The sequence below is a fragment of the Dermacentor andersoni genome, chromosome 4 (genome assembly GCF_023375885.2).
Source record: "Dermacentor andersoni chromosome 4, qqDerAnde1_hic_scaffold, whole genome shotgun sequence".
Classification (NCBI taxonomy): domain Eukaryota; kingdom Metazoa; phylum Arthropoda; class Arachnida; order Ixodida; family Ixodidae; genus Dermacentor; species Dermacentor andersoni.
Genome location: NC_092817.1, coordinates 222,613,553 through 222,632,797, shown reverse-complemented (window position 1 = coordinate 222,632,797; position 19,245 = coordinate 222,613,553). Strand labels below are relative to the sequence as shown.

The 19,245-nt window shown below is 45.7% G+C and overlaps 1 protein-coding gene across 2 annotated transcripts in view; it reads left to right on the top strand.

Moving 5' to 3' along the window:
* The window catches only part of LOC126538390 (very long chain fatty acid elongase AAEL008004-like), a 220,895-nt gene extending 203,433 nt beyond the window's left edge, over window positions 1-17,462 (top strand). For both annotated transcript variants that reach the window (XM_050185234.3, XM_055074761.2), the window contains one exon: window positions 15,702-17,462. In XM_050185234.3, coding sequence (XP_050041191.2) covers window positions 15,702-15,902 — 201 coding nt within the window. In that variant the 3' untranslated portion in view covers window positions 15,903-17,462. The remainder of the gene's footprint in view (window positions 1-15,701) is intronic.
* Window positions 17,463-19,245: the final 1,783 nt, after the last annotated feature.

The following is a 19,245-nucleotide window of genomic DNA, read 5'->3' as shown; positions in this document are numbered from 1 at the left end:
CACTTTAGTGTCCCTTTAAGATGCTGTGGTCGGAGCCCAGGTTTACGCCTTCGTTCCGCCAAGCCACTTCCAGTGAGCCCGCCATTCACGACAGGTCCGGTGTGGTGTCCCTGTTGACACTGCTTCTCTTTTGGGTGACAACGCGTGGTTTATTAAGGAGCGCCATTTCTTGGTCCTCCGTTGCCTTTGCTAGAGCCTTGCCTCGTTTAGATTGGTATTTGTAACCCCATGTAATGTGAGGGGCGTTGAAGTCGCCTAGGACCAGGAGCGGCCTGTTCCCCGCCAACCTTTTCGTCTGGCTCACTGTTGTTGCAAAGTCGTGCTGCCTTTGTGACGGCCTGCAATTTACGCTCATCACAAACAGGTTTCCGGCACTGCCAATCGTCCTTGTGTGAACCTCGACCAGCGTGTGTTCGCAGCCCTTTTGCGCAGTGAGATGCTGGGTGGCTGCTATGTTGGTGCGCACCAGTAACGCCGTCCCGCCTTGCGTCGGATCCGTGTAGGTCGTGTATCCCGGGATTCTCGGTCTGCCGTGCGTCTCTTGTAACGCGATCGTATCCGGTTTCTGGTCGAGCCCATCTATGTGAAGTTGTAACTCGGCCTCCTTGGTGCGGATGCCCCTGCAATTGCACTGGTAAATTGTCGTTGTTTCCCCCCCCCCCCCCGCGGATTTGCATTTTACTGTTCGGCGTCTGCGTCATCTTCTTTTGACGCTTTGATGCGACCGCGCCTGTACGCGATCGATTCCTTGACTTTATTGGTGCGTTCATTCTTTAGCGTTGCGAACTTGTTCTTCACGGTTATCGTTGCTGTATTCGCCGCCAGTCGTTCGTACTTGACTGACAGGATCTTTATTTGACCCTTGAAGGCCTCTAGCCTGGCATTCATATTCGCGAGCTTCTCGTTGATTTGATTGATGGCTGCGAGTATCACTGCCAGTTTGCCCCCTTGCGGCGGTTGCTGTTGTTGATGTGTCGTCTGTGGTGCCGCTGCTGCCGTCTCGCAGTCAACAGCGGTTTCAGCGTCTATCGCTTCTTGAACATTCAATGCTTGTTGCATGGGCTGTGCCTCTCCTCTCCGCTCTTGGCGGGCGAGGAGGGGGGGGGGGTCCCTCCGCGGCACCTTGCGTTTCTCGTTGGCGTCTTCGGGAGCCATGCTCGTTTTGGTTATTTTAGCCGCTCTGCCGCTAGCTAGCGCATCTATTTTACTCATGAGTGCTCTGATCTGCACGGTCTGTGCCTGAATCTAGGCGTTTTGCCTTTCAATTAGTCTTTTTAAGTTCTGTACATTCGCCACACTCTTGACGTGTTGCGGCGTTTTGGTCAGAGGAGGGAGGTGGGGTAGGGTTGAGGGGTGGGAACTCTCTGTCGTTCCCTAGAGCTACGGAAGACCTGTCGGTCCAGCCCACCCTTTTCTCGACGAGTATCCCCCGTTGGTTGGACTCAGCCCGGGTTCTCGATCTGCCCGGGACCTCGAACGGGATCCGCGGCGTCTTCCGCTCGAGCTTCGACTGCCTCCTTTGCCCATCGTCTCCCAGCGGCGGCCGTCCTTGAAGCCAGCCGATGGCGATCACTTTGGTGTCCGCTCTTGCGGGCCGGCGTTCTCGAACGGCGCCACGAAGAGGTGTCGGGGTCGCCATGCAGGAGCCCTTTGCTCTAGGTTGCTGTCGTCGTTAGCCCGGTGCCGCTCCCAGCGCCGGCGCCGTACCACGGACGGCGTCTTAAATTTTGCCTTACAGGCCCGGTCGGCGGTGAGAGGCTTGCCGCCGCACAGGCCGCACTTGGGCACGCACGCATGCTCTTTCTCCGGGATGGCGATGCCGCACTCCCGGCAGATGCGATTTTGGGGATAGGGGCACACGTCCATTCGGTGTCCGATGCGCCCGCACTGGAAGCAGATGTCGATCTGCTCGTGGTGCAGGGGTACACAGTGAATACGATGAGTGTAGTCATAATGAACGGATGCAAAAAAGATCGATGGAAAGGGTAACCAAAGAATTAGGAATGTAACTTAGAAGGGTGATGGTTAGTGCTAATTGGTTTTCCAGTTTAGATTGTACCGTACAGCGCAAAGCAGGGACAAGGGACGCCAAAAATCGAGGACAAGCGCTTACTCAGATCTTAGAATCTTGAAAATGCTGACGCCATGGTCGGTAGACGCGTTGAAACCACCGAACAAGGCCTTTACGTCAGGAGGAAGGCTTCTTTCGGAGATGCAGAAGGCCAAGGAGCGTGCGCGACACACAGTGAATGTGATGAGGGTAATCAGAATCGACGGATCCAAACAAACGATGGAAAAGGTGCCCCAAGAACTAGAAATGTAACAACACAGTCTAAAATGTAAAGCCAGCTAGCCCAAACCATCACCTTTCTAATTTACATTTCTAGTTCTTTCTAGGAAGGCCTCCTTTAATCAATCAATCAATCAATCAATCAATCAATCAATCATGTTTTATTTTCGCCGCAGACAATACATTGTTACTGCGAAAATAGGGGGCCAGAGAAAAAAGCTGCATCTGTGCAGCTTGACTAAGCTCTAGCCACCCGTACAACAGCAGTGACACGAACATTTGTTATCTTGATTCAGTTATATAAACATATCAGCAAATAAACGATCAGACAGTCCGATCACAAATGACAATTACAAGAACAATTAGAAGCATAAGCAGTTTCAATACAGTCAAACAAACAGGTCAAATAAGGTTTTGTTAGTAAGGGCCAGAACGTCCACACCTTTCCGGTCTAGCTCATTTAGTGTAGTTGCCAGGGCGTAGTCAAGTTTTTCTTTCCCATAATGGGTGCGCGAGGAGGGAACGTAGTATGGCGGTTGATATCGGAATGGGTAGAAAATTGTACTTTTCCTGAGATTTGATAATTCTTGGAATAGTTCAGCCCTACCTAATGTGGCGTTTTTATAGGTTCTTAATAATTTGTATTTGTGTATATTGTGGATTTTTAGAATTTTATGTTTGTGAAAGAGTGGTTCTGTGTGTTCTAAGAACGAGGAATTTTTTATTGATCTAAGTGCTTTTTTCTGAATAAGGACGAGTTTCTGCAAGTTCAATGCTGTCGTGTTTCCCCATGTTAGCATGCAGTAATGTAAGTGAGAGTTAAAGAGTGCCAAATATAACATCTTTTTAATGCTGACTGAAAAAGTGTGACGGTTCTGGCTTAATACACCGGCGGCTCTACTTAGTTTTGGTAATAAAGTTTTCACATGTTCATTCCAAGACATGTTTTCTGAAAATATGACTCCTAGAATTTTAACAAACTTTTCTATTTTAATTTTGAATGGCCCGAGAGCAATATGGTCGTCTATATTTTCTAAGGTACCTGGGTGCGAAACAACACACAGATAGTTTTTGACTCATTAAGAATGAGCCTATTGTTCTGGCACCAAATCTGCAAGTTGTGACAGAACGCACCCTTTTGTCTTAGAGTATCAATGTTTTTTCCCTTAACGAGCACCGAGCAATTATCGGCATAAATAACATATCTAGAATCCTCGTATATTTTTACAATGTCACTAATATAGAAAAGAAAGAGAATTGGTCCCAGTATGCTAGCCTGTGGAACACCAAATTCAATAGACCGTAGGTGAGATTTATGCTTATTTAGTACGACGTATTGATGGCGCCCACTCAAGTAAGATTTAATAAGTTGTAGAGTTGTGCCACGAAACCCATAATGCTCTAATTTATCTAACAATATTGGATGGTTGACTCGATCGAAGGCTTTGCTAAAGTCTAAGAGTACACCCAATGTCATTAACTTGTTTTCAAAATTGTTTAATATTTCTTCCTTCTGAGCTAGAAGTGCTGTCTCGGTGCAGCGTCCCTTTCTGAAACCAAATTGGTAGTCCGTTAAGAGGTTATATTTTCTAGTAAATTTCTCAATGCGAGAATTAATCACTTTCTCGAGTCCCTTAGAGAATACAGGCAAGATTGACACAGGGCGATAATTACCTAAATAATTTTTGTGACCATTCTTGTAGATTACTGAAACTCTTGCTACCTGCATGTTGTTTGGAAAAATACCCGTCGAAAGAGAGACGTTATATATGTGTGTAAGTGCTGGCGCAATTCAATCTATGACGTATTTGAGTGGTTTGATTTCTAGGTCATCTACATCACGGCTACGGCTATTTTTAAGCTCCTGATATAATGTTGTTACTTCAGCGATGGATGTAGGCAGTAAGTACATTGTGTGGAATAATCTCGGAAAATGATTAGCAGCTTCATGACAGCATGTACTAGTGCCAATTTCAACAAAGAAATCGTTAAAAAGGTTAGCTAGTTCCTTTCAACCAACCTTTCTGTTATGTATAACAAGGTTGTCAATCGTGGCATCCTTAGTGCTCTTGTTTAATACCTCGTTAATTTTCCTCCACACTTTGCCGCTATCACGCAAGCAATTGTTGTCAAATACGCGCTTGTAATATTGGCTTTTTGATCTTTTTATATCTTTATTCAACCTATTTCGAAACATTCTAAATTCTTTTAATTTTTCCATGCTACGTGACTTAAGAAAGTTGTCAAAAAGTTTGTTCTTATGCTTGATAAGCTTGATATGTTCATGTGCGATCCATGGTTTACGCAACCTTTTTTGTTTACGGTGTGTGCGTAATGGGAAACACTCGAAATAGTGTTTCTTGAAGATTCTTAAAAATGAGTCATAGCACTTGTTGCTGTTTTCAAAAGTAAATGTTTCTTTCCAGTCTGTTTGAGCGATCTTATCCCTAAAATTTTCTAACGTGATAGATGATATTTCCCGGTACGTGATTTCAGGCCACTCCTTTTGTTTCAATGCGCTGTTACGCTGAAGCATACAAAATGTAGGTAAGTGATCACTGATGTCACTGTTCATGACACCAGAGAAAACGTTATTAGGATTTCAGTTAGTAATGAATAAATCTAGCACAGATGCAGTTGAAAGAGTGTTGGCGTTGCTATGACATTCTGAAAACCATTACTCTGCAACATAAACAAAAAGTCATTCGCCCGGCTTGAGACCTTTTCAACATCGATATTCATATCACCGCCTATTGTTAGTAACCATCCATTTTCATTGGCACAAGAAAGTAAAGAATCAAGGAAGTTGAAGAACGTGACGAGATTGCCGCTTGGCGGTCTGTACAGCATAGCGAACACATTCTTATTTTTCTTAATACAAATTATTTCACTATCACTCGTAACGGTGCTAAATTCGTGTACCATTTCAAAACCTGGTACAGCAACCTGAATGGACACTCCGCCGCCTCTGCAATTTTTCCGATTTAAAAAGAAATGATTGTAACACGGTAAAATAAAGTGATACGAGTTCTCACCATACCAATTCTCAGTGAACATGAGTGCATCAAATCTAACTCTGCATGATTCTAAAAGGGTGGTAATTTCGTCAAATTTATACTGAATGGATCTTGCGTTTAAATGAAAAAGCTTAACAAGCCTGCCTGGATTCTGAGTTGTGATACCGCGTATGTCCTGAGGTAGCACACAATCGGTAGCCATGTTTGCACATGCTGGGAAATCTTAGTGCTCGCGCCAAGCATGCGCACTCTTATCCTGTCGCAGTAATCTTGTCCAGATCGCTCTCGCGTCTTATTGCCACAACGGCTGACGCTTCATCGCGACGGGCAAAAATGCCACCTTTTTTGACCCAGACAAACTTCCAGGCATGTTCGCGCTTGCGCGCAACTGCCATACCAAGCAATCTCTTAAAAAATTGGCACAGGTGTTCATTTACAAAGAGAGGCAAATTTGCCTCTGTTTTGGAAGCTTCTAGTGATAAACCCAGGTTTCTATTCGTAAGTTTTGTTTTCTCTGCCTTCTCTAAGACATTGTCTCGCTTTTCGCGCTTTATGAACTGTACAATAATGTTCTTCTTTGTTGTGTCTTTGGTTGCCACCCTGTGAATTACATCTATATCACTGGCGGAGACGGGTTCACTGATGGCCGCACCTATTTTAGCGAGCATATCGGTTAAACACTCATTCGGAGTTTCCGCAACGCCCTTAATCTCAAGGTTTCTGTTGCGCGAGTACTGCTCAGATTTCACAAGACTGGTTTGACATTGAGCCAGATCCCTCTCCAATGATCGAACTTGCTGCCGGAGTACTTTATTTTCTTTCTTAAGAGAATTATTCTCGGTCAAGGTAGCATCAAGTCGCTGGTTATCATCGTCAAGGCTTTTACATATGAAATTCATGCTTTGCTTCATGTCATCAATATCGGCCCGGAGCCCTCTTTCTTCCGCACGCATGTTTCTTTCAATAGATTTCTTTAAGTTTTTGAATTCATTCCTTAGTTCGTCTTTGAGTTCTTGTTGCTGTTTTGAAAGATCCCTAGCCATTTGTAATGACTGCAGCAACGAGAAAAAGTGTCACACTTTGTGGCAGCGGTGACAGCAAAACTATACTTATTAGACTTCTAGAATATCTGAAAAGTTCGCTAACCTGCAATGTGCAACAGTCAGGGATTATGCCTTCTGCTCCGCCGCTGTCACCGCTGCCAAATGCAGAAGGACAAGACGCGTGCGCGACACACAGTGAATGCGATGAAGGTAATCAGAATGGATGGTTGCAAACAGACCATGGAAAGGGTGCCTGAAGAACTAGAAGTGCAATTTAGAAGGCTGGTGGTTTGGGCTAGTCGGTTTTCCACTTTATATTGTGTGCTACTGCGCGAAGTAGGGACAAGGGACGCAAGATAAAAACGACGACAAGCGCTTACTCAGATCTTAGAATTTTGCGAACCTTGATCCCGTGGCCGGTAGATGGGTTGAAGCAGCCAAACAAGGTCTCGACGTCATGAGGAAGGGCTCTTTCGAGGATACAGAAGCCCAAGGCGCAACCGCGATACACAGTCAATGCGTTGAGGGTAATCATAATAGGCGGATGTAATAAAAACGATGGAAAGGGTGCCCGAACAATGAGAAATATAACTTAGAAATGTGATGGTTAGCGCTAATTGGTTTTCCAGTTTAGATTGTATGGTACAGCGCGAAGCAGGGACAAGAGACGCAAGGAAAGAACGAAAACAAGCGCTTACTCAGATCTTAGAATGTATCTTGGAAATACTGATACCAAGGTCGGTAGACGGGTTGAAACCGCCAAACAAGGCCTTTACATCAGGAGGAAGGCCTCTTTCGGAGATGCAGAAGGTCAAGGCGCGTGCACGACATACAGTGAATGCGATGAGGGTGAACAGAACGGACGGATGGAAACAATTGATAGAAACAGTGCTTGAACAACTAGAAATGTCACCGCATAGTCTAAAATGTATAAGCAACTAGCCCAAACCATCACCTTTCTCAGTTACACTTCTACTTCTTTTAGGAAAACCTCTTTCGCTGATGCAGAAGGCCAAGCCGCGTGCGCGACACCCAGTGAATGTGATGAGGGTAATCAGAATGTACGGATGCAAACAAACAATGGAAAGGGTTCCCGAAAAGCTAGAAATGTAGCTTTGAAGGGTAATGATTTGGGCTAGTTGGTTTTCTATTTTACATTGTCTGGTACAGCGCGAAGCGGCGACAAGGGACGCAAGGAATAAACGAGAACAAGCGCTTACTCAGATCTGAGAATAGTGCGGCCCTTGATGCCATGGTCGGTAGACGGGTTGAAACCGCCAAACAAAGCCTTTACATCAGGAGGAAGGCCTCTTTCGGAGATGCAGAAGGTCAAGGCGCGTGCACGACATACAGTGAATGCGATGAGGGTGAACAGAACGGACGGATGGAAACAATTGATAGAAACAGTGCTTGAACAACTAGAAATGTCACCGCATAGTCTAAAATGTATAAGCAACTAGCCCAAACCATCACCTTTCTCAGTTACACTTCTACTTCTTTTAGGAAAACCTCTTTCGCTGATGCAGAAGGCCAAGCCGCGTGCGCGACACCCAGTGAATGTGATGAGGGTAATCAGAATGTACGGATGCAAACAAACAATGGAAAGGGTTCCCGAAAAGCTAGAAATGTAGCTTTGAAGGGTAATGATTTGGGCTAGTTGGTTTTCTATTTTACATTGTCTGGTACAGCGCGAAGCGGCGACAAGGGACGCAAGGAATAAACGAGAACAAGCGCTTACTCAGATCTGAGAATAGTGCGGCCCTTGATGCCATGGTCGGTAGACGGGTTGAAACCGCCAAACAAAGCCTTTACATCAGGAGGAAGGCCTCTTTCGGAGATGCAGAAGGTCAAGGCGCGTGCACGACATACAGTGAATGCGATGAGGGTGAACAGAACGGACGGATGGAAACAATTGATAGAAACAGTGCTTGAACAACTAGAAATGTCACCGCATAGTCTAAAATGTATAAGCAACTAGCCCAAACCATCACCTTTCTCAGTTACACTTCTACTTCTTTTAGGAAAACCTCTTTCGCTGATGCAGAAGGCCAAGCCGCGTGCGCGACACCCAGTGAATGTGATGAGGGTAATCAGAATGTACGGATGCAAACAAACAATGGAAAGGGTTCCCGAAAAGCTAGAAATGTAGCTTTGAAGGGTAATGATTTGGGCTAGTTGGTTTTCTATTTTACATTGTCTGGTACAGCGCGAAGCGGCGACAAGGGACGCAAGGAATAAACGAGAACAAGCGCTTACTCAGATCTGAGAATAGTGCGGCCCTTGATGCCATGGTCGGTAGACGGGTTGAAACCGCCAAACAAAGCCTTTACATCAGGAGGAAGGCCTCTTTCGGAGATGCAGAAGGTCAAGGCGCGTGCACGACATACAGTGAATGCGATGAGGGTGAACAGAACGGACGGATGGAAACAATTGATAGAAACAGTGCTTGAACAACTAGAAATGTCACCGCATAGTCTAAAATGTATAAGCAACTAGCCCAAACCATCACCTTTCTCAGTTACACTTCTACTTCTTTTAGGAAAACCTCTTTCGCTGATGCAGAAGGCCAAGCCGCGTGCGCGACACCCAGTGAATGTGATGAGGGTAATCAGAATGTACGGATGCAAACAAACAATGGAAAGGGTTCCCGAAAAGCTAGAAATGTAGCTTTGAAGGGTAATGATTTGGGCTAGTTGGTTTTCTATTTTACATTGTCTGGTACAGCGCGAAGCGGCGACAAGGGACGCAAGGAATAAACGAGAACAAGCGCTTACTCAGATCTGAGAATAGTGCGGCCCTTGATGCCATGGTCGGTAGACGGGTTGAAACCGCCAAACAAAGCCTTTACATCAGGAGGAAGGCCTCTTTCGGAGATGCAGAAGGTCAAGGCGCGTGCACGACATACAGTGAATGCGATGAGGGTGAACAGAACGGACGGATGGAAACAATTGATAGAAACAGTGCTTGAACAACTAGAAATGTCACCGCATAGTCTAAAATGTATAAGCAACTAGCCCAAACCATCACCTTTCTCAGTTACACTTCTACTTCTTTTAGGAAAACCTCTTTCGCTGATGCAGAAGGCCAAGCCGCGTGCGCGACACCCAGTGAATGTGATGAGGGTAATCAGAATGTACGGATGCAAACAAACAATGGAAAGGGTTCCCGAAAAGCTAGAAATGTAGCTTTGAAGGGTAATGATTTGGGCTAGTTGGTTTTCTATTTTACATTGTCTGGTACAGCGCGAAGCGGCGACAAGGGACGCAAGGAATAAACGAGAACAAGCGCTTACTCAGATCTGAGAATAGTGCGGCCCTTGATGCCATGGTCGGTAGACGGGTTGAAACCGCCAAACAAAGCCTTTACATCAGGAGGAAGGCCTCTTTCGGAGATGCAGAGCGCCAAGACGTGTGCGCGACACACAGTGAATGCGATGCGGGTAATCAGGATGGACAGATCCAAAAAAACGATGGTAAAGGTGCCCGAAGAAGTATAGGAATGTAACCACAGTCTAAAATGCAAAACCAACCAGCCAAAACCATCGCCTTTCTAAGTTACATTTCTAGTTCTTTCTAGGTAGGGCTCTTTCGCAGATGCAGAAGGCCAAGCCGCGGATGCGACACACAGGGAATGCGATGAGGGTAATCAGAATGGACGGATGCAAATAAATCATGGAAAGGGTGCCCGGAGGCCCGGAGAACTAGAAGTGTAATTTAGAAGGGTGATGGTTTGGGTTAGTTCGTTTTCTATATTAGATTGTGTGGTACAACGCAAAGCGGCGACAAGAAACGCAAGGAATAAACGAGAACGAGCGCTTACTCAGATCTGAGAATATTGCGTACCTTGATGCCGTGGCTGGTAGACGTGTTGAGGCCGCCAAACAAGGCCCTGAGGTCAGGTGGAAGGGCTCTTTCGCGGAGACAGAAGGCCAAGGCGTGAGCGCGACACACAGTGAATGCGATGTGGGTAATCATAACGGACGAATCCAAAAAAAAACGATGGAAAGGGTACCCGAAGAATTAGGAATGTAACTTAGAAGGGTTGTGATTATCGCTAAATGGTTTTTAGTCTAATCGTATGGTACAGTGCGAAGCAGGGACAAGGGACGCAAGGAAAAAAATGGCTGTGGTTTAGCTCTGGTTGAAACTGGTTCAATTGCGAAAGCAATATCTGCATGGCTACGCTTGTAGTTCTGCCTGTGGTGTAACTTGATGTTGGACTTGGTTGTTCTCGTTGTTCCTCTGTTTATTGGGCACGTTGCAACCTTTTTCTCTCATTCTTCTCAGCGTGCTTAGCTTTCGCCTTAGAATTTAACTGTTCCGAAGCAGTAGAGCAACTAGATTCAGATATAGACTCTTTGTCGGTAACTTCCATGGCGAAGCTGATAAACCAACGCGTAGAGCACCGCAGCTAATATCCCACTGAAGCCGCCACGGAGCGAGCGCATGGCGAGGAGGTCGTCATATTGACACGTGTACTTGTCTCTATCGGGCGACAAGTTTTGCCGCCGAACAAATGTTATCGCACAGCGCGGGACGCGCCTGCATGTATCCGAAGTTTCTGGAAAGTTATCGATGCTTCTACCCGCTGTCTGTTGTCGCCGAACGTTGTGTTATCTGATTTCATCGCTTGACACGAATGGTGTAGAACATTTTAGAAGGCATGCGGGTCCCAACGTTTAATCTGGAACATTCGATGATTGCTGTATAAAAGCCGACGCGCTTGACCCGCTGATCAGATTTCCGACGATCGCCGACTGTGTTCGCCGCTTTCGTTGTGCTAGAAGTGTAGCCTGTTTTGTGGGCACAAGTTCGCCCAATAAAAGTTAGTTTTCTCGTTCACAGTATTGCTACTGTGTTCTTCTACGTCACCACCACGTGACAATATAAACGGAGAGACCACCTGTTAGGCGCGGCGCTGGCTCGGGGGCCACGGCGCACGCGACAAGCGGCTTTCTTCTAGCTGGGGCGGGGAGCAGCCGACGTCACGCGTCGTCAGAGCAACGGAGACAACTGACGTCACACCACCTGGGGTGGCACGGCATACGCGACGAGCGGTTAGACCTGCCGTATTATTTCTTTCGCAATAAAAACAGGGACATGCGCTTACTCAGATCTTAAAATCTTTGCAATCCCGATGCCATTGTCGGTCGACGAGTTGAAACCGCCTAACAAGGCCTTTACGTCTGGAGGAAGGGATCTTGCGGAGATGCAGAAGGCCAAGGCGCGTGCGCGACACACAGTAATGTGATGAGGGTAGTCAGAATGGACGGATCCAAACAAACGATGGAAAAGGTACCCGAAGAACTAGGAATGTAACCGCACAGTCTAAAATGTAAAACCAACGAGCCCAAACCATCACCTTTCTAAGCCACATTACTAGTTCTTTCTAGGATGGCCTATTTCGCAGATGCAGAAGGCCAAGGCACGTACGCGACACACAGTGAATGCGATGAGGGTAATCAGAATTGTCAAATGCAAACACACGGTGGAATGGGTGTCCGAAGAACAAGAGAGAGAGAGAGAGAAGGGAAGAAGGAAAGGCAGGGAGGTTAACCAGACTGAGTCCAGTTTGCTACCCTACACGTAGGGAGGGGAATGGGGAGTGAAAGAGGGAGAGAGAGCCGAAGAACAAGAAATGTAACTTAGAAGGGTGATGGTTTGGGCTAGTTGGTTTTCCATTTTAGATTGTGTGGTACAGCGCGAAGCGGGGACAAGGGACGCAAACAAAGAAAGGAGGACAAGCGATTACTCAGATTCTAGAATTTTGAAAACCCTGAGGCCGTGTTCGGTAGACGGGTTCAAGCCGCCAGGCAAGGCCTTGACATCAGGAGGAAGGCCTCTTTTGCAAATACAGAAGTTGAAGGTGCGTGCGCGACATACAGTGAATGCAAAGAGGGTTCGTTCCGCCATGAAATCGCGCGAAGTGGTAAGGGACATAACCAAGACTGTTGCGTCCCCGTTACAGGTGGTGGAAAGCTTTGGGAGTTATGCAAAAGGGGAAGGCAAGTGGGGAAGATAAGGTAACAGCAGATTTGTTGAAGGATGGTGGGCAGATTGTTCTAGAAAAACTGGCTCCCCTGTATACGCAATGCCTCATGACCTCCAGCGTACCGGAATCTTGAAAGAACGCTAACATAATCCTAATCCTTAAGAAAGGGGACGCCAAAGACTTGAAAAATTATAGACCGATCAGGTTACTGTCCGTTGCCTACAAAATATTTACCAAGGTAATCGCAAATAGAATCAGGGACACCTTAGACTTCTGTCAACCAAAGAACCAGTCAGGATTCCGTAAAGGCTACTCAACAATAGACCACATTCATACTGTCAATCAGGTGATAGAGAAATGTGCGTAATATAACCAACCCTTATATATAGCTTTCATTGATTACGAGAAAGCGTTTGATTCAGTCGAAACCTCAGCAATCATAGAGGCATTACGGAATCAGGGTGTAGACGAGCCGTATGTAAAAATGCAGAAAGATATCTATTAGCGGGTCCACAGCCACCGTAGTCCTCCATAAAGAAAGCAACAAAATCCCCATAAAGAAAGGCGTATGACAGGGAGATACCATCTCTCCAATGATATTCACAGCGTGCTTACAGGAGGTATTCAGATACCTGGATTGGGAAGAATTTCGGATAAGAATTAATGTAGAATACCTTAGTAACATGCGATTCGCTGATGATATTGCCTTGCTTAGTAACTCAGGGGACCAATTGCAATGCATGCTCACTGACCTGGAGAGGCAAAGCAGAAGGGTGGGTCTAAAAATTAATCTGCAGAAAACTAAAGTAATGTTTAGCAGTCTCGGAAGAGAACAGCACTTTACGATAGGTAGCGATGCACTTGAACTGGTAAGGGAATACATGTACTTAGGGCAGGTAGTGACCGCGGATCCGGATCATGAGACTGAAATAATCAGAAGAGTAAGAATGGGCTTGGGTGCGTTTGGCAGGCATTCTCAGTTCATGAACAGCAGGTTGCCATTATCCCTCAAGGGAAAGGTGTATAACAGCTATGTCTTCAGTACTCACGTATGGGGCAGAAACCTGGAGGCTTACGAAAAGGGTTCTACATAAATTGAGGACGACGCAACGAGGTATGGAAAGAAGAATGAGGGGTGTAACGTTAAGGGATAAGAAAAGAGCAGATTGGGGGAGGGAACAAACGCGAGTTAATGACATCTTTGTTGAAATCAAGAAAAAGAAATGGGCATGGGCAGGACATGTAATGAGGAGGGAAGATAACCGATGGTCATTAAGGGTTACGGACTGGATTCCAAGAAAGAGAAGCGTAGCAGAAGGGGTCGGTATAAAGTTAGGTGGGCGGATGAGTAAGAAGTTTGCAGGGACGACATGGCCACAATTAGTACATGACCGGGGTAGTTGGAGATGTATGGGAGAGGCCTTTGCCCTGCAGTGGGCGTAACCAGGCTGATGATGAATGATGGATGTTGCGATCCCGTATGTACACTGTGCGTCCCACCGCATCAATGAAGCCACAGACCTGGCAGGTGCTAAGGTGGTGTTTATACCGCTCCTAAAAAAGTTGGAAAGGTTGCGCAAGAAAGTCAACAATAGCCGGCAAACGTCTGAACTTTGTAGTAAGCGGCATACCGCCAAGCCCATAGATTTGGAAACTAATGTAGTTTATGCCGTTCCCACCTATTGCGGCTTCACTTATACGGGGTAAACTGGACGCTGCCTTAATGAAAGTTTACGTGAACATGCGCACTGTGTCAAGACTGACTGGTAGTACTGTTCATTGTGCTAACAGTTCATTGTGCAAAGTGTGGCTGCTCACCCCGCCTAGAGGACACACGTGTGCTGAGAAGGTACAGCGATTAGATGGCCAGAGAAATCTTTGAGGCCTTTTCAAATTGTGAGTTAGGAGTTACTTGCGTAAGCGCCTCTTCTATAGCTCTTTGCGATGAGGAACTTAAATTCCTCAGAAGTTGTGTCCATATTGTACATTTTACATTTGCATAGTTTTACGTTTGTGACGCATGCGCAGCAGGAGTTGATTGACGATGACTAGCTTTACCTTTCTTCCTTTCTCTCTTTCAGCCCGTTGCGAATAGTATATGTTTGTGCGGGCTTCAATGAAGATGTCGTTGGTTGTCAGTGCTGGTCCTGTGTTGTTCCTTGTCCATGTGTTTTTGGAACTGTTTAAACTGAATGACTGATCCATAAGGCAATATCGGCTGCCTTGATCTTGGCATCCTCAGCACGTTTGGGTCATTATGAAATGCGATATATAACTCTAAAGCTTAAAGGGTCCATTCGATGGAAGTTCATGAGTCACGTGCAATTGTTCTGAAATCTGCCTAAAAGTTGTCAAGGTGCAATCAACAGCAAGTGGTGTACTAGCGGATCTTTTTTCAAAAATTACTAAAATGTCATCCACGAACCTAAAAATCTTAAAAACATTGGAGCCTGCTAATTATCACTAAGTCGTGTGTCAACCTAAGCTAAGTATAACTCACATAACACAGGATCCCAGCAAGATCCAGTAAAATCACCGCTTTTCTGCAGATTCAGGCTTCCATACCATCCCACATAGGTATAAATAAGGTAGGTAAAACGAAATTAGCTGCCGAGAGGTCGCAATGGGAACAGCCACTGTATTCTGAAAGGCAATGGACCCAAACCTGTCAATGCTTGCCTCAATTCACTTTAGCATACCTTGTGGAGGTAGAGAATAGTACAGGTCTTTAATGTTGATCAATAGGGCGTCTAGGCTCCTCTATAAATCGCTACTAAGAAATCTGACTACTTCCGTTGAATCCTTGACTGTAAAAGGATCATCGACCCCGAAAAGGTTTAGTTTATTTTGCAAGGAAAGAGCAATTTGGTTTTGCCAAGTGTCTTTCTCAGGTACATTTATCCGGAGGGGGCGAACTAGCTTATGAGTTTTCGCACTATAAAATAATATCAAGGCACTGTTCTTACAATCACCTATGCTTTTGGCAGGTCTCGGCAGGTTTACCTTGTTACAAAATCTTTCCGCGTCACTTTTTAATTTCGCCAAGGATACACGCTCATGAATATCAAAACCGGATAACAGAGCTTCGCCCGCTTTTTTCTTTACAACCTTACGTAGAGAACAGCGAAGCCTCCTTCTTTGCACTGAAGACATGATAAAGGTCCAAGAGTAATAATGCTCAAAACCGGACTGTGGATTACAAGCTACAACAATGCTAGCTAATTACTAAATGAGTAGGGCCTCGCTAAGGAGTATTCTAGGAGTGACATCAATGGCAGATATGCTGAGATTGCCATGGTCAGCTCGTCCGAAAGACTTTACTCATAACAGGGCCATTCACACAATACGTCGCCCTCGCAGGTGCAGCTGGTGCAGTTCGTGGTTCTGATGGTGCACAACTCGCTTCCGCTGTTCTTCGCGGGTCACTTCGTGCGCCCATTCTCGGCGATCCTTGTCATCGAGGGACTCATCTTTTTCGCCTGGTTCTCGGCCTTCTACTTGGGCACCTACCGCCGCTCCAAGGCATCGGTCATGCTTTTCGAGTGTCACAAGACTGACTGAACTGCCAACAGCAGTTTCTCGGCCTTAAGAGGAAGCTCGGCAACTCTCATCTATTGCAGACTTTACAGAGCAATTTAGTCGGGGCGCCGAAGCTCCAAACTTATAAAGTGGTTCTAGCCTGCGCAACAATACATGACCAGCAGTCGCTGCACGGGGCTTGTCCGAAAATTTCTATGGTGGGCACTATCGTCAAGCACGTTCACAAAATTCCAGCACCAAGCGAGACAATTTTGCAAAGGCAATAGACGATACAAAAATCGCCTTCACAGCCACGGTGAGCACATTGTCGTGGGGCGGAATGGAATAACACTAGTGCAAGTTGGTTCCTATAAAAAACGTCCAGTGTTTGAAATGAACCCGGAGTCCACAACCCACCAGATGTGGTTCTGTCGCATGAAACCACATTCATGAAACCACAAAATTTTATTGTGACTGATTGAGAGCTCGAAATCGGGTTTGACCCTGTCTGTCGATTCCGTTACGCTGACGATTACTTTTGTCGTCATTGACGACAAATCATTTCTGTCGCCGTCAAGCTACTTCGTCATCCCCAGCGTCCTCCACAGCCACTGCATTTGAAATTGAAGCCCTACCAGTCGAGCCCGCTAACCACTAACTTATTTTTCTTTATTACAAGGAAACAAAACATGGCAGGGCATTAAGCTTCACAGACACTCTGAGAGCAGTGGTAGTGTTGCGTGTATTTCGGATTCCAGGACGAGCACTACTGTAGTGGACGAGGGTCACATAATATGGCGTCGCATGACAGCGGTATGTCTGCGTGCAATTCTTCGTCGTCATGCTCGTGAAAAAAGCGAAGGTCACACAAGGCCGGCATATATGACAATCATGATGATAAATGTCAATTTCGTGCTTCATCTCTATTCATGGATTATCGGGTAGCCCGCTCCAAAGCCATGCTCGATGATGATAACGCTCAAACATGATTCATACATTAAGATAGAGAATGTGCCGAGAATATAAGGTCGATGGTGAAAAACAACGTTGAAAGCATCGCGAACGTCAAAGCTGACAACGCCGACGCAGTGACAACACATTGTTTGCACAGCACCTAACAGCCGACAAGTGTTCCATACAGGAACACTGCAAATGTCGAGAAAAAAATGAAATCGCTCAAATGTGGTGGGCGGCACTGCCTTGTTTTGATCATGACGTAAGCTGCAGTAATGTTTTGGCCTCAGTGTTGAATAATCCGCCAGTACCAACTCTGAAAAGAACATCGAGCCTAAAAAGTGTGCGACATTGGGCGCACTGACTGCATCGTCACGTACCGGCTCAACATTAATATACAAAAAAATGCATTTAAAAATTATTTAACGATGCCAAGTCTGAAGGTCATCTCAAATGACATGGCACAGTCACGTTGGGCAGGTAGGTGCTCACACGTTGTTCTATCTGAACAATTAAAACACAGTATGCCTGCTTTACACAAAACAGTTTAAAAATTAACGGTCACTTAGGTATGCCTACGTGGTCTGAATGCGAAAGCATTCTGAGTTCTCTAAGTTATCACCATTAAAGACTTCTTAAGTACTACAACGTGTCTGCAATCACTTCTTCGCTTTCCTTTCTCTGCGTTCATTAATCAGCAGACCGCAACCTCTCAGAACTCGCCACTAAGCAGCTGCGAGTTCATATTGCGATTGTTTCATTATAGGCTTTGGGACGTAATGCGTGACGTGACGTCGTACATGAAGCTAAGCATCTCGTAACCAATTTCACCTCCACTTGTCACGTGACTATGATACGTGACGACATACATTTTCACGTGCCCTTAACAACTCTACCTTAATCCGCGTTAACCCACTATAATCAACATTCCTCTAATTTGTACCGCCCTTGCTCTCTCTTAATCCACTTTATTCTGCGTTATTCCACTTTAATCAACCTCAATCGGTACACTTTTTCAACCTTAATTCACTTTAGACTACCTTAAGTCGCCTTACTCTAACGTCGCAGCTAGACGGCTGACACGTGACCTGTGCAATGACGCACGCACTAGGTACACCTTTAGTCAGCCAGAACCGTGAAGCAGGCGTGGCATCAGGGAAGCGTGCTCGTCTCCCACCCAAGAGGCCCTAGTTTGATTCCCAACCAGACCCAAATGTGCCAAGCTTTAATTCCGAATGTATAATTTACTTTATTTACAGGAGCCGTCCTGAGAAATTCCACAGCAACACGAGCATTTGGAAGCGAAAGCATTATATGCCTTATTTCGCGAAAATTCGGCGTTGTCGACGGCGACTTGACCGATAGATGGTGCCAAAAATGCCCGACGGCACGAAGAAAAAAAAACACGTCAAAGACTGCTCGGATGCACGGGAAATGGTTCGTGCAGGTTTCTCTAAATAAATTGATGCTTTTGAAAATAAAATTCGGTATACTTTTGTCGGCTCGACCGCGTGCCCCCGGGGTGCCAGACGAGCTTGCTTCCCCGACGCCGTGGTGGCTGCATGGTTGACTAAAGAGTGCACGCGTCAATGGACACGTCACTGTCTTCGCCACTGCCACCTACGTGTCACTTTCTCTTGGGATTTCATCGTTGCTGTGCCTACTGCTATGCACACGAAAGCGTCTACCTCAGCTGCAGCTGCGAAAGGTGGCCGCCCACGGAAGCACGCCTCAGAAGATGAAAAAAGACGACATTGTCACGACAGACATACAATTAGGCATAAAATGAAATTCGTTGTTCTGGAGCAAAATGCCCCGAATATTTTCAGCCTGTGGCCAAGGTATACGCAAATACACACACCGATTCAGCAGGAACAAATTTAATGCAAATCGAAAACATCAATCCAAATTATTTCACCTAAGCAATTGTAATCTTTTCGCAATCCCACACGTAAGCAGTTGTAAGTCCCTATGCTGAATGTGTTTTACGTGTTTTCACTCTTTGCACCATCGGCTATTTTCGGTACCATCGCTTGATCAGGCCAGATGTTCTACGTCATAGGTCATATAATGCTTTCGCAATAATAAACAATGTACCAATACTATCGGACTCAATTATATTTAAATGGCCAAATGCAGAACCGCATAAACAGAAGACAGTAACATGATCTATTGTCAAAGATCTGGGAATAAAATTACTCGTAAAGCCACGTATTTTACGTAAACACTGCTCCCTCATAGAGAGGGAGACTGCAAGTAGTAACGGCGGATCATGTGTGCAATTGAAATTACAATATATGCATTACTAGATCATACAAACACGAAATTGCGTACATCATAAATAATAACAGCGCCTCTCCTGCCCACAACTTTTCTTTCCGCCCTTGTACTGCTCAACGACCCAATTCAGAACTTGTTCATCTATCCCATA